Genomic DNA, 14,311 nt, shown 5'->3' with positions numbered 1-14,311 from the left:
CTGATATTTGTGAACATATGTGCCCTTGACATCAGTCACCTCACCAACCTATCAGACCCTTCATGAATTTACCATGCATCTAAATCAGTGAACTCACCACTCACCAAACTTTCTACAGCATGTTTGGTCCTGTAATTTGGTAGTTTGGTACTCTAACCTGCTCTAGTTTGTCCCTGGTGATCTCTGTGGAGTGATACTGGGGTGTGTTGTGTATATAACACACACACACACACACACACACACACACATACACACACACACACACATATATATGATACATATAGACTCAAACCTGCATCTGTTCACAAACTAGCTAAAATTGGATCATACGCCTAATATAAAATGTCCAAACCATAAAACTAGAAGACAATGTAAGAGAAAAATCTAATTGACCTTGGCATAGAGATGGTATTTATGTATATATTTATTTGTTTGTTTGTTTGTTTTATTAGGGCTTGCCATGCTACCTGGGCTGGCTTAGAACTCATGAGCACAAGCATGCCCCCTACCTCAGCCTCCCGCGTATCTGGGCCTGAAGGAATGTGCCACCAGGCCTGGTTCTGCAACTGATGACTTTAAGATATAACACTAAATTCATGGACTAAGTAATGGCGAATTAGATTGTGTTAAAGTTGAAAATATGCTCCGAGAAAGACAGCACCAAGAGAATAAGAGGGTAGCTACAGACTAGGAGAACGTATCTATAGAGTACAAATCTGGTAAATGATTATTATTCAAAATGCACACAAATGCTTAAGACTTAACATTAAGAAAATGAACTATTTGATAAGCAAATAAGTGGTACAATGGTGGTAGGGCTGTACCTCAGTAGCAGAGTGTTTTCCTTCTATGTACAAGATCCTGTGTTCAGTTCCTAGCAACACAAACACACACACACACAACACAACACACACACACACACACACAAGAACTGAGCAGACATCACCTCATCAGTGGAGATACAGTTACCAAGGAAGCCTAAGATGCATGACATCATTTATCATTAGACTATTTTAAGAAAATACAATAGTGAACTATTACTATGGATACTACTAGAAAGGCCAAAGTCCGACACATGACGAGCACCAAACTCCTGAGAATGTGGTGCATCAGGGACTCTCATGGGTTGACGGTGGGGGTGGAAATGTTCCAGTAACTTTGGAAGACAGTTTGGAAGTTTTTTATAAATAAGCTCCTCTCACTGCGAAGTCCAAATCCTTTGTGATTAGCCAACAGGGAGGGTATTTCCAGATAAAAATCTTCACATGTATGTTTATAGTAGCTTTGTTCATACTTGCCAAAACTTTCAAGCAACCAAGATGTCTGTCAACAGGCGACTGGAAAAGCAGAGTGTCCCATCCATACACTGGAATATAATTAAGTGCCGAAAAGAAATGAATCCTCAAGATGTGAAGGAATCATAAATGCCTGAGCAGAAGGTCACTCTAAAAGGCTACTTACTGTGTGATTCTAACCATCTGACACTCTGTAAAGGGAGAGCTAGAGAGAAAATAAAAGGATCAGTAGCAGCCAGGGGTTAGAGGGTTTTGTGCAGCAATTTTCTGCAACAGGAACCCCTGTGGTTCCATCGATTTCCCTTCTCATTGACATAAATTGGGAGAAAATAGAATCATTTAAGAAACAAGGGGAGGGCTGGGGATGTGGTTCAGAGGCAGAATGATTGCCCAGCTTGGGGATGGCAGGGGAAGAACAGGGGAGGAGGGAGAGAAAGGGAGAAGAAGAAAAGGAGATAGACGGAGGACAGGAAAGGATAGAAGGAAGGAGGAGAGGGAGGGAGGGAGGGAGGGAGGGAGGGAGGGAGGGAGGAGAAAAATCTTCAGAGCACTTTAAGGACTTGTCAAGTGTTTGTGTCTAGAAGTGAGTAACACAAGCCAGGGGTGGTAAAGATGCTCTCTTCAGTCCGTTGAGTTAGCTATATCTTCCTGATCTCAATAATTCTGTTACAACTTTAAAGTCCCATCTTTCTTTCCCAGCCATTGCGGATGTGTTCAGAGCTTATTTAACTTTCCCCATGTCCTCCAAATCAATCCTCAGCATCCTTCTCTCCTCTTCACTAAGAAGTTTTTCCTTACTGATAATCCCTTTCCCTAACAGCTGCTGAAGACAATTAGACCATCATTCATAAAGAGAGAAGTCAACCTGGACTTTTCCTCTGGGCTTTCTGAGACAATTTAACACACACACACACACACTTGAATGCTCTGGGCTACACTGCCCACAGTGGGGTCAGCGTGGCCTTGCTATTGGAGCACACACTTGTGAAAGCTGGCTGGCTTTCCACATCATGATACCGCATGGATGACAGGAAAGCTCTCAGAAGGCAAGATGCCTGACATTTTCTGGTTTTCAAAAAGGACATGCAGCACACAGCTTAAGAGGTTAAAGAATCCTAGGTGATAAACAACAGACAGGAAGTTAACCTGGGTGTAAAATCTCAGTGTAGGGGCTAGTCAAATGGCTGAGCAGCTAAGAGTACACATTGCTCTTACAGAGATGTATGTCCAGTGTTCAAGACCTTTATCACTAGGCTTACAAGCACCTGTAACTCCAGCTCCAGGGGATCTGTCTACCTCTTCTGTACTGCACTGGCACCTTGAGACACATGTGTACATATCCGCACGGACACACACAGAGGGACAGATGATTTAAAAAATGGTAAAAATAAATCTTAAAAAAACCTCAATGTACAAGAATACAAAGAAAAAAACATCTTTTCAGACATACAAGCTTAACATGTCATTGCTTGCATGTGATGTGGAAACAAGCACTGGATTTCATGAAGCTGGTTGCCTCTTGGTACTGGAATATGGAAGATCATCAATAGGGATGCTGAAAGGTGTGACTCTGACTGATGGAGAGGATGCTGGCATGCCTGTCAGCCAGAATCCTGTCATCAGGGGTGTTAGAAAAGCTGCTTAGGTGGGGTCACTAAACATCACTTGGGGACTCTGAGTCTAAAAGCACAGAGAAATTGCCTTTGATGTTCTTTTTTCGTTTGTTTGTTTTTGTTTTTGGAGACAGGGTTTCTCTGTGTAGTTTTGGTGCCTGTCCTGGATCTCGCTCTGTAGACCAGGCTGGCCTCGAACTCACAGACATCCACCTGGCTCTGCCTCCAGAGTGCTGGGATTAAAGGCATGCACCACGGCAGCTCAATGTTCTTATTATCAGAAACACACAGGTCAAATTCTTTATCATCTTTCCATGTCCATGATAAAGATCCTGTATCATGCCTGAGCTCTGAATTGTGAGAAAAATTACGTCATGGTTGGTTTGGAAAAATAGAATGAGGTCATCATTTCCCTCTGACCTTTGAGTCTTTTGTTTCTAGGGTTAGTATCACTAAGCTCTGAAAGCAAAATCAAGGTTGCCCTTCATATGAACGACTAACCCCCAAGCCCTCCGCTATCTGTGCAGTTCTGATTCCGTTGGCACAGAACTCAAGCCTTAATTATATTCTCCAACTGTTTGGACACAGCTATAAATGAAAACTGATTGAAAGGGAACACGTTGCACCTTTGGATGGAGAGATTAAATTGTTTTTTCATAAGCAAACTGGCAATGTGAGGCAAATTCCCTGGGAAAGTGTTCGGTCATCAGCTGCTAAATAAAAGAGGGAATTGGTGTGAAAATCCTTGATGCTGTAAAGGATGGGTTCTCAAACCAACAGTGTGACCTAGAGAAGCACAACATGCTGTGGTCATTTGAATGTAAGTGGCCTCCATAAGCTCATAGGGGGTGGCAATATTGGGAGGTGTGGCTTTGTTGCAGTAGGTATAGCCTTGTTGGAGGAAGTATGTCACTGTAGGGGTGGACTTTGAGTCTCATATATGCTCAAGCCACGCCCAGTGACCCAGATCACTTCCTGTTGCCTTGGGGTCAAGATGGTCAACTCCTCCAGCATCATGTCTGCCTACGTGCCACTACGTCATACCATGATGATAAGGAACTAAACCTCTGAAACACCCCACTGAAAGTTCTTCCTCTCTAAGAGTTGCCATGGTCATGGTGTCTCTTCACAGCAATAGAAACGCTAACTAGGACACATGTGAACATAAGCTTTTGCACTGGGTTTCCTGTGTGCAGGCTCCACTTAAGAAAAGGTCCCTCCCTTTTGACTCATCAGTCTATCAGACAGGGAAACAGCATGAGCAGGAAGTCAACGCAAGGCTTGGTTTGAATGCTAGTGCGGCTTGCAGCTGTCTAAGATCAGGTGATGGTGTAACCTCTGTGTTCTCTACAGTGGGAGAAAGAGTCTGTTTTACAGAGTAGACACGAGGCTTACAATAATTATCCTTAAAATACTTGGGATACATCCCAAATTACACATTACAATAAAATTGTCCATCCAGTAAAATAAATTATGACCAATTTTGAAACACTGTACTTGAAAGTATTCCATAGCCGGGAAGTTAGTTCACCTGCAGTCTCATCAAGTGACCTGATCTTAAAAAAAATGAAATAAACCAAAACCCAAACCAGGAGGAATTAATAAACAAACGATCCCCTTTGGATATATTATGCTGGCTTCAACATGCTCACCTGAAAAACTCCCAAGACACCAATCTTTTAAGCACTTATTTCATACACTAGGTCTAGCATGTATTTATATTTCAGTCTCTCTATGCAGTGGTTATCCATGTCTGCTGCATACAATATAGCTATTCACACAAACTCTGTGTTTTTGATAGGTAATAGGTAATGCTTTGGCTTGCTTATTTATTTGTTTATAATAGTGCTTGGATACACACTTTTCATTTGAAATCAAAGTGAATTTTAGAGTTCACAATACATTAGAATCTGGCCTAGAATAACCAGGGTCATTAAATTGCCTCTTTCCACATGACTATATCAACTAAATAAAAAGAACCATGTCAGCAAGTGGCAGCTTTAATTACCAGCTTGCTCAGCCACCACCTCTTTGCTTGACAGATTTACTATTTATAAATAAAAGGCTCAGATGTGGTGTGACAAAGCTCTCCACAGAGACAGCAGAGCAAAAGGCAAGGGGAGGGAAGGACCAGTCATAGCTGTCTTCAGTGTGGTTTCAAGTCAGTACATTAGCAAGAAAAGAGCTGGGACAGCAGGGGGCACCTGGAATAGATGGAGAGGATGGGAGCAGGTGGATGGAGGGAGCAGCTGGGGGTGACTCCGAGGTGGCAGGAAAAAAAAAAACAATTAAAGATGTTCTTTTACTTTATGCTTGTGTATTTTTAACACTCAGATCAAATACCAATATTATTACACTCAGCTCCCAACTTCAGCAGATTCAACCAACTGCAGGTAGAAAATATTTGGGGGAAAATTGCATCTGTATTGAATGTGCACAGAAGCTTTTCATTTTCATTATTCCTTAAAATACATATTTACATTATATTAGATACCATGATTAATCTAGAAATGGTTTAAAGTTTATGGAGGATGTATATGTATATGCATATACATATAAGGGACTTGAACATCCTTAGATATTGGTGTCTGTTTGAGGTCTTAGAACCTATCCACTACAGACTGTATGTATGAAGAACCCTACAGAAACTCATGAGCAGGACAAAAATGCAGCTTAACTCTATGTAAGCACAATAAGCTTAGAGTAGTCCTGTACCTGCATCTATAATTATTATTATCATTATTATTATAATTACTACTACTACTACTATTATTATTTTATAAATTAAGGGAACAAAATCTTCACCTCTGTAAATCTACAATGCTTATGGATGTTGTCCCCATTGCTCAATGACATTGGGCTGTATTAATCAGCTAATTTGATGAATTTCCCAATCATATTCTCCTATGAATGGGATTTCTTGTGTCTAAAGCCTGAGCATCCTTTAATTGCAGTGTTTCTTTTTAAGACTATCTGTAGACCAGGCTGGCCTCGAACTCACAGAGATCCGCCTGGCTCTGCTTCCTGAGTGCTGGGATTAAAGGCGTGCACCGCTGCCACCCAGTGAGAATTTTTTCAACAAGGGGCAATAGTTACAGCTGAAGTCTTTCACTTTGACTTTCAATGACACTTTCAGAGAAACTACCTGGCTTTAAGTGATCTGAAAAGGCATCACTGCTTTATGAAGCAAAGGCTCTCTATATTTGTTTGTACTTCTGAACAAGCCAAATGTCACCAAGCAAGAGAAAGGATTTACAGGAGACTAGCACCCCATCATGGCTGTTGGTCCTGAGTCTGGCAACTCTTCATTGCCTTGTCTTTACCTCCATCCACCCACCCCATCCCTTCTTCCTTCTTTCTGTATTGAAGATAGAGCATCAAACACCACAAAGTCTCTGCCATGAGGAAGCATCATTCTAGTAGGGAAAATCCAGCATAGAGTGTGAGGAGCTGGGGGAACACAGGTGGGAGACGGCTGTGACAGCACACGTCTTGGAAGGCCTACTGAGGTGGCACCTGTGGAGAGATGTAACTAGTCAACTAGGGTCTGAGGGAGCGAGCATTTTTAGATGCAGGAGCTTGTACAAAGGAATTGGTTTCTGATTTCTCCTCTTCAGATTTTGCATTCCAGATTCAAGTCCCTTTCTTTGTCCACACCCAGCCTCAGTTTCCCTGCAACAGTGCAGGGTGTAGGGTAGGGATTTCACAAATGTGTGATAGTTGCCAATGAGTGACCTCTGGAAACTGTACCTACTCAAAACTGCCAAGCATGGACACCCCTGAGCGAGGTTTAACAGAAGCTTCTAGAGTCACAAAAAGTAGCCACTTGCACAAAAATGAAAGATTTGTCTGTAACGTTACTTAGACAATCATTTATTTACATAACTTTGGCCTTGTTATCTCCACAACTTACCATGGCCAGTGTACTCAAAAGAATCTGCTTCGTCAGGAGTATCGAGGTCATCCACATTGATGTCAATCTCATCTGGACTGTCCAGGTTATCATCAGAGAGAATTGATCCTTCGCTTTGGTCCAGAGAAAGGTTGATATTTGGAGCCGTGAGTTTGATTCTCTGAGGGTGACTGCCATTGAGATCCAGGGTGTTAGGAGGTTCTAAAGAAAATAATAGCAACATTAGGTCACACACATGGTTCTCATGAGTGGAACTTGGGCTCCAGGAAAAAAACCCTAATAAGGGATTGGGACCTTGGCCCCAATTTGTCCATTACATCCTTCCTTCTTTGTGTTGTTTTATAAGACAAGTTCTCACTATGTAGTCCAGGCTGGCCCTTAACTTGCAACTTCATCCTCCAGTGCTGGGATATCTGTGTGGGCCATTTGAATACTTTTATTTTTTTAAGTTTGTGTGTGTGTGTGTTGTTGTGTGTGTGTGTGTGTGTGTGTGTGTGTGTTACATGTGCCCAGGTGCCAGAAGATGGCATCAGACCTCCCCAGAGCTAGAGTTACAGGTGGTGATAAGCCAGCCAGCATAGGTCCTGGGTCTTGAACTCTGGTTCTCTGGATAAGCAGCAAGCACTTTAACTGCTGAGCCATCTCTCTGGCCCCTTCCTCCTGGACCCTCTTCTGGGGAGCATCCCTCAGTATTGGCTTCCATTCAGCACATCATCCACATGAAAACAGGACTTGAGAGATGCTGTTACACAGGTAGAAACTTTTGCTTGTTTTGTTTCTCTGTTTACATTTCAGAAGTCAATATGCTATAATACTAAGTTGAATTTCATGGAGCTTATTGGGCACAAAAACAGTTAAGCTTAAATTTTTCTTATGGTTCTTTTAGACATTCTTCTATGGAATGGAGGTTAAGAACATTATCTGCTAAGTTCATAGAAAATGCCCAAACACCTATTCTCAGGTTCTGACAGCTCTGTATGTTATCTTCAGTGGCCTTTCTTGTTTTTCACTTTTTAAAATAAGCTTATCCGTTGGTGCACGCTTTAATTAGCATCGAGAGAGCATCTTGAGTTCGAGCCAGTGCTACAAGTGATCCAGAAAGCGCAAAGCTACACAGAAAAACTCTGTCTCGAAAAACAAAACAAAAAAAAGCTTAAGTACACTAGTTAGATTCTTTGAACTTCCCAAGGTCCACACAAGTCAATATTACTCTCCATTACTGTTTATGGCATTCATGATGATATTTGCTAAGAATGACAGAGGCAGCCCCCACCTTTCTCAGAAGCACGTCTCTCTGCTCATGAGCTGTTTATTGGCTAAAAACGGAGTCAAACAAGTCCCTTTTGTACGAGTTTATCTGAACCAAACAGAGAGATATCTATTGTGATCTAAGAAGAAATATTCGGTCTTTATCTCTGGTCCTGATCATTCTGGCTCCTAAATTCTTTGGAATTTCCCTAGCGTCCTTTTTATTTGCAAGCCCTATTTGGATTACACTGATTGTACAACCCGAATTTGAAACATCTCTGTTAGGCTCTTTTGGGCTGGGCTCTGCGGTAGACAGACTGCCTAGTGTACACGGGTCCTCAATCCCATCCTCCTCACCATACAATAAGAAACTAAACAATCCCAGAACTCTTGAACCATGTGTCCTGACAGTTAGCACATTAAAGTACTAGGAGAATAGCAGATCCTTCTTTCCTTCTTGTCTTCAGAAAAAAAAAAAATCATAAAACCCAAAACATCTAAAGAGCACATCAAACGGAGTTTTGAGGGTATTGTGGGGTGTTCACACACTCTCAGGCTATTCAAGAAAATGAACTGGGTGCAGGAATGTGAACTTTTAAATTGAACCAAGCCAGAAAATGCCCCCAACAACCTTGAATGACTGCAACCTCAACTGTGCTTAGATCTAGCCATTTGTCACATGTGTGCTAACGGTGGGTAAGCTAATGTGATGGTGACTTTCCCGTGTCAGCCATCTTCCTTTTTAACAAATTTCAGAATGTCCATTGTCTGCAGCTTCCTCCTTCCAGTCCCCCTGTACCATTTGAGCTTCTCTGAGACACTCTGAACTCTTGTTTTCCAAACATGTCATTCCCAAGATCTCAAATAAAGTTACTTTGCTTTTATAATTCCTAATTTTGGCTTGATTGGCATCACGTAGTGTCAGAGATGGAGTCTGAAGTGGTTCACACTCCCCCCCAATGCTGCCAAGGTCATAATGTGCGCACAGGTCTTTTATTTTCTATCAGCTCCCTGGTAATGTTAGATCATGTAAATCCTTTCAGCTTCCAAACCTCTTATCTCTTTTATTAATGTCCCAAAACTTTATTTGGGTTGTTGCCCACAGCTTAGGAAGAAAATTTCTTGGCTAGGTATCTAGGACAGATACCCTTCATGTGGTTGGGATTTGGGTTCTACAAAGAGAAAATTTTAAAAAATATTTATTTATTTTATACTATGTGTATGAATGCTTTTTGTCTGTATGTATGTGGGCAACATGTTTGTGCAATACCCGTAGAGGCCAGAAGAGGGCCTTGGATCTCTCGGAACAGAAATGACAGATGGTTGTGAGTTGTGTGGGTGTTAGCAATCGAACCCGGGTCCTCTGGGAGAGCAGCCAATCCTCATAACCACTGAGCCATCTCTACAGCCCCAGAAAGGTAACTTTCACCTTGAGTTACTATTGTGGTTTGAATGAGAAATGTCGCCCCAGTGGCTCACGTATTTGGGCACTCGGGGTGGTACTGTTTGGGGAGATTACAAAAACTTTAGAAGGTGCAGCCTCGCTGGAAGAAGTCCGTCACTGGAGGGGAGATCCAGGGGCTTGCAACCTTGCCCTACTTCTTACTCTTTGTCTGCTTCCTGTGTGTGGTTGGTTGAGATGTGATCTCTCCTTGTTCCTACGGCCATGCCTTCTCCACCATTGTGGCCACGGAGCCCTCTGGAACAGTATGCCGAGGTAAACTTGCTTGAGTTTGGTCACCGTATTTTATCATAGCAGCAGCAAAAACAACAACAAAAACAAATGCAGACGTTGCCACCAGGAGTGGGGGCTTGCCCTAGGGGGAGCCTTTCCATTGTTCCAGTGCTGAGCAGGAAGCTGCTCCTGAACAGTGCTGATCTCTTTAGCTGATACAGACCCATCGTACACATCTTGAGGGCGGTATTAAGCTTCCTAGTGTCCTTTCTTTCCGACCCACTTGGTTTTTTTGTTTGTTTGTTTGTTTTTTACTGTAGATCTGCATAAGAATAATCAATAAATAACAATGCCCCAGACTCAAGGTTATGTTTTGTAAAACACTTCTTCCACCAAAGAAATTAGCTATTACTTTTTCACTTATCCTCATGCAAAAGCCAGATTCTTTTCAAAAACAGTGCACAAATGGCCTCTAGTCCAGATGCTAATAAAGTCCTTGCTTCCCCCGCTTGAAACCTCATGAGCCAGGCCTCCATTCTATCCATTAGTCTCAGCACTACTGTCTTCCAGGCTCCTACTAAAAAACGGCCCTTTACACTCTGCTTCAGCATTCAATGGCTTTTTCCAACTTCCAAAGTCTTCCAGAACTCACACCCAAAAGACTAGCATCATTAAGGTGAAACCTTCTAGAAAGTATCACCCCCAATCAGCACACAGAATCTGTGGTCCAGAGGGAACCAGAGCTGCAGCTTGAGCTAGAAGTCTAATTTGGAAATATGTAAGAGTACATATGGTACACATGGTACTGGTTTTGAAGGCAGAAAGGGTCATGGGTAGTAGCTGGGCTTGGTTCTGTGTGGCAGGGTCAGATTTCCCAAAAAGGGAACAGGAGGAGCCATTGGCGAAGGTGCAGCCTCAGTGGCTGTAGAGAACCAGGATATTGCAGATGCCAGGACTGTGGGCTGTCCACCAATGACAGCGGCAGGTATGGAGAGGAGCAGGAGACTATAAGACAAGCCATGTGAGTTATAGATGGCAGAGCTAGGAAAGTGAGACTGCCCAAGCCCTTAGGAGTCAAGAGATCATAAGTGAGTTCCAGATTGGACACTGACCTTTTTATAATGTTGGATTTTGTTTTTATTTTGATCTGATTGTCACTACACCCTGGTCCTTCCCTCTTGGAATTAGAAATGGATATAATTTGTTTGTTTGTTTTTAACTTTACAGGAGCCCACAGTTAAAATACTTTGGCTTTTACAAAGACACTGAATTTTTTTAAAAGTGTTGAAAAGCAGTTGAAGCATGAACATGTGAGGACTTAGATATCTGAAACAAGAAGATCTGAAAAAAAATAGATGCGATGAGATACTGTTTGTTTGTCTTTATTACAATGAAATAATTGTAGTTTATTTTATTAATTTTGAATGTATTATATGGTAATGTGGATCTTGGGTTCAACAAGAAAGCAAATAGGTGTGGCTTAAAGTCTGTTTGTGCATCAAGTTGGCAAGGAATTGGGTCTCTTAGTTAGCTTCTCCTATCAACTCTGAGGGAGTCTTAATTGTGAGATTATCCTGATCAAACTGGTCTATGGGCGTGTCTGTGAGGCATTTTTTGACTGCTAACTGATGTAGGAGGGTGCAGCTCACTGTGGGCTGTACCATTCCTAGGCAGGGAATCTAGGTCTATGTATAAGAAAGCTTTTGAGCAGACACCTAGACAGCAATCCAGTGAGCAGTGTTCCTCCATGGTTCTCCTCCAGTTCATGCTTGACCTCCTGCCCTAATGTCCCTTAATGGTGTGTGTGGCCTGAAAGTGTAAGCCAAATAAACCTTTTCCTCCCCGAGTGGCTTTTGTACATGGTGTTTATCACAGCATCAGAAAGAAAATCAGGACGGTTGTCTATGGGTAACAGCTACCCAAAGAAGGCTACTGAGTAACCACTGTTCCAGAAATACAGTTTCTCTTATGGCCAAGCCATGGGCCCTCATCTTGAAGATTCCTGATTTGATAGATTAAAATTCCTCTTGATGATTTGAAACTAGAATGTACCCTTTGAAGCTCTTTGGCTATTTCAGAATGAGTTCTCCATGTACTCAATGAATATAAAGTTATAAAACCAAGTGCCCTCCATCCCCACTGCTGACTCTTCTCTGAGCATCCTTTCCAGGGTATGAAATTTGAGCACCCTCAAAGACCTGCGCCCTCAAAGACTTGAAATTTGAGTGTCCTCAAAGGCTGAGCAAGCTGTGGAAGCAAGACAATAAGCAACATTCCCCCATGGCTTCTTCTTCAGTCCCTGCCTCCAGATTCCAGCTTGAGTTCCTGTCACAGGCTTCCTTTGATATGAACTGTGACCTGAGAGTTGTAAGGCTGAATAAACCCTTGCCTCCTGAAGTTGTTTTGGTCAGGTTGTTGTTGTTGTTTTGAGATGGGGTCTCTTTATGTAGCCTTGGAAGTCCTAGAACTCACTATGTAGACCAGGCTGGCCTTGAACTCACAGAGATCTGTCTGCTTGTGCCTCCCAAGTACTAGGATTAAAGGAGTGAGCCACAATTCTTAGCTGGTTATGATGTTTTATCACAAAAATAGAAAACCTAATTAAGACACCTGCTTAGAAAAACCTATCCAAAATTGATGCTTAAAGTGACCCTGAACCTAGCCCAGGAGAACTGTTAAAGGGATGTTTGGATCCAGTTCCAACTGGCTAAAATCTAGTTTTTTTGTTACTGATATTTTTAATAGAGTTTTAATACTATATATAACTCATTGCTTAGTTACTTCTTTTCCAGGGTAAGAATCCCATGTTGGCTACAATAATCATAACTGAGAAACACCGATGAAAAGTTTTAAGTTATTGCTTCAGCCCTGATCACTGACTGAAACTTCGTTACTCAGTGTGGCCTTGTGATCTACCTATAGCCACACCTTCTCTCCTCTGTGGGACATGCCAGCTTGGGAATGAGCTATTCCAGCTACAAGGGACTAAATGAATATAAAATTGACAAACTGTGTGTGCTTTAATGATGGATATCTTAGTATTGAAGTAACTTTTCTGCACCAATTATCTTCCTTTTCTTGTAACTTTTAAAATTTCTTTCTGGATTCCCCATTAAGCCCTCCACACTATTTGGGTCACCCACTTAGAGCCATCTGAACCCTGGGGGAACTCCAGAACTGCAATTCCCAAGGCCACACTTCCAGTTTCAGAGTCTGAACTGATCAGCACCCATCCCATGTATCTTATCATTGAACCAGACATCCTCCACCTAATTTATAACATTGTTTGTATTAACAAAATAGGAAACAGCAACATGTCTCCATGAGTTCTGTAAGCTGTCCTAGTGAATTATTAAGCCCAAAGAGGGGGTGGGGGCTGTGAAACCCCAATTGATAGCCAGTTGGTCAGAGTATAGGTCTAGCCTGAGACTGTAATTGGTGGCTAAGTAGGAGCTGTCTTGTGGGACTGAGCTCTTAACCTATGGGAAATGGGACTGTCTGGGCAGATGTGTAAGCACTAAAACAAACCATAGGATATCCAGAGGGCGTTAGTGAAAAACTCTGGCATATCTGGTCACAGGCGTATTCGTTCTATGGGCAAGTACAGTAGGAGAAATGTTTCCTAGCCTCATTCAAAACCAGTGATGGACTTCCTAGCACAAAGTATTTAGAAGGCATCTGGTATGCCCCTCAACTCTGTCCTTGACCTAAGAAATGCTGCTGTTCCTTCATTATGTTATTACAGTATTACCTTTTGCTTTTCTACATAGACCGTCACCCACACGATGCACCATTGGATGTCTTAATACATCACTTGAAAAATATTTCCCTTGAAACATTTAAAAAACAGCAGGATCTGTGTGACAAGAATTCTCAGAGCAGTTCTGTCCAAGAGAATTTTTGTGCTCATTGCTCTACACATGGCTATTGAGCATTTTAAATGACACTGGTGTTATTGAAGAATGCAATTTAAAATTTTTACTTTTTAATTAATTTAAATAGCCATACGTAATTAGCTGCTACGGTGACGTTTGAAGAATGGTGGAGACATACAGTGGTTACTGTTGGCTACAGAACATTTTAAATAAGTGTCTTGGTTTATGGCTTCCTCACAGAGCTCTTACCTAGTACATACAAAGTCCCGGATTTGAAATTTGGCACCAACCCCTTCTAAAAATGACTCAAAATTGAAAGACTATTTTAAATATGACAATCGCAAATAAACAAAACTGTGTTCTTCCTTCTTACCTCATTTAGGTTTAGCTAATGATGCCATGGTCAGGATTTGGTATGGTTTTGGTTTTGGTGCATTACAAGAGAGAGACTTAACTATAAAGTGAGAGCCATGTAGGTTATAAATGAACGTTTATAATTCCTTTTTGCCTTGAGTTTAAACCCTTATAAAGTAAGGTAATTATTTGTTATTTTTTGTTTTTCTGTGATGCTGGGTTTCAAACTGGGTCCTGTGTATGCTAGCTAAACAGTCAACCACTTAGCTACCTCTTCAGCTCTGGTTTGCATTTTACCGTCAGGACAGAGCATACTTGATATCCTGTTTCCCATATTA

At 41.8% G+C, this 14,311-nt stretch overlaps 1 protein-coding gene across 10 annotated transcripts in view; it reads right to left on the bottom strand.

The window, feature by feature from the left end:
* Prune2 (prune homolog 2 with BCH domain) overlaps positions 1–14,311 on the bottom strand; it is a 262,014-nt gene that overhangs the window by 29,602 nt on the left and 218,101 nt on the right. For all 10 annotated transcript variants that reach the window (XM_028874880.1, XM_028874885.1, XM_028874884.1 and 7 more), the window contains exon 11: positions 6,822–7,022. In XM_028874880.1, the coding sequence (XP_028730713.1) occupies positions 6,822–7,022 (201 nt within the window). The remainder of the gene's footprint in view (positions 1–6,821; positions 7,023–14,311) is intronic.

This window comes from Peromyscus leucopus, chromosome 1 (genome assembly GCF_004664715.2).
Source record: "Peromyscus leucopus breed LL Stock chromosome 1, UCI_PerLeu_2.1, whole genome shotgun sequence".
Classification (NCBI taxonomy): domain Eukaryota; kingdom Metazoa; phylum Chordata; class Mammalia; order Rodentia; family Cricetidae; genus Peromyscus; species Peromyscus leucopus.
Note: the sequence above shows the minus strand (reverse complement) of the source record. Positions and strands in the feature narration are given on the sequence as shown.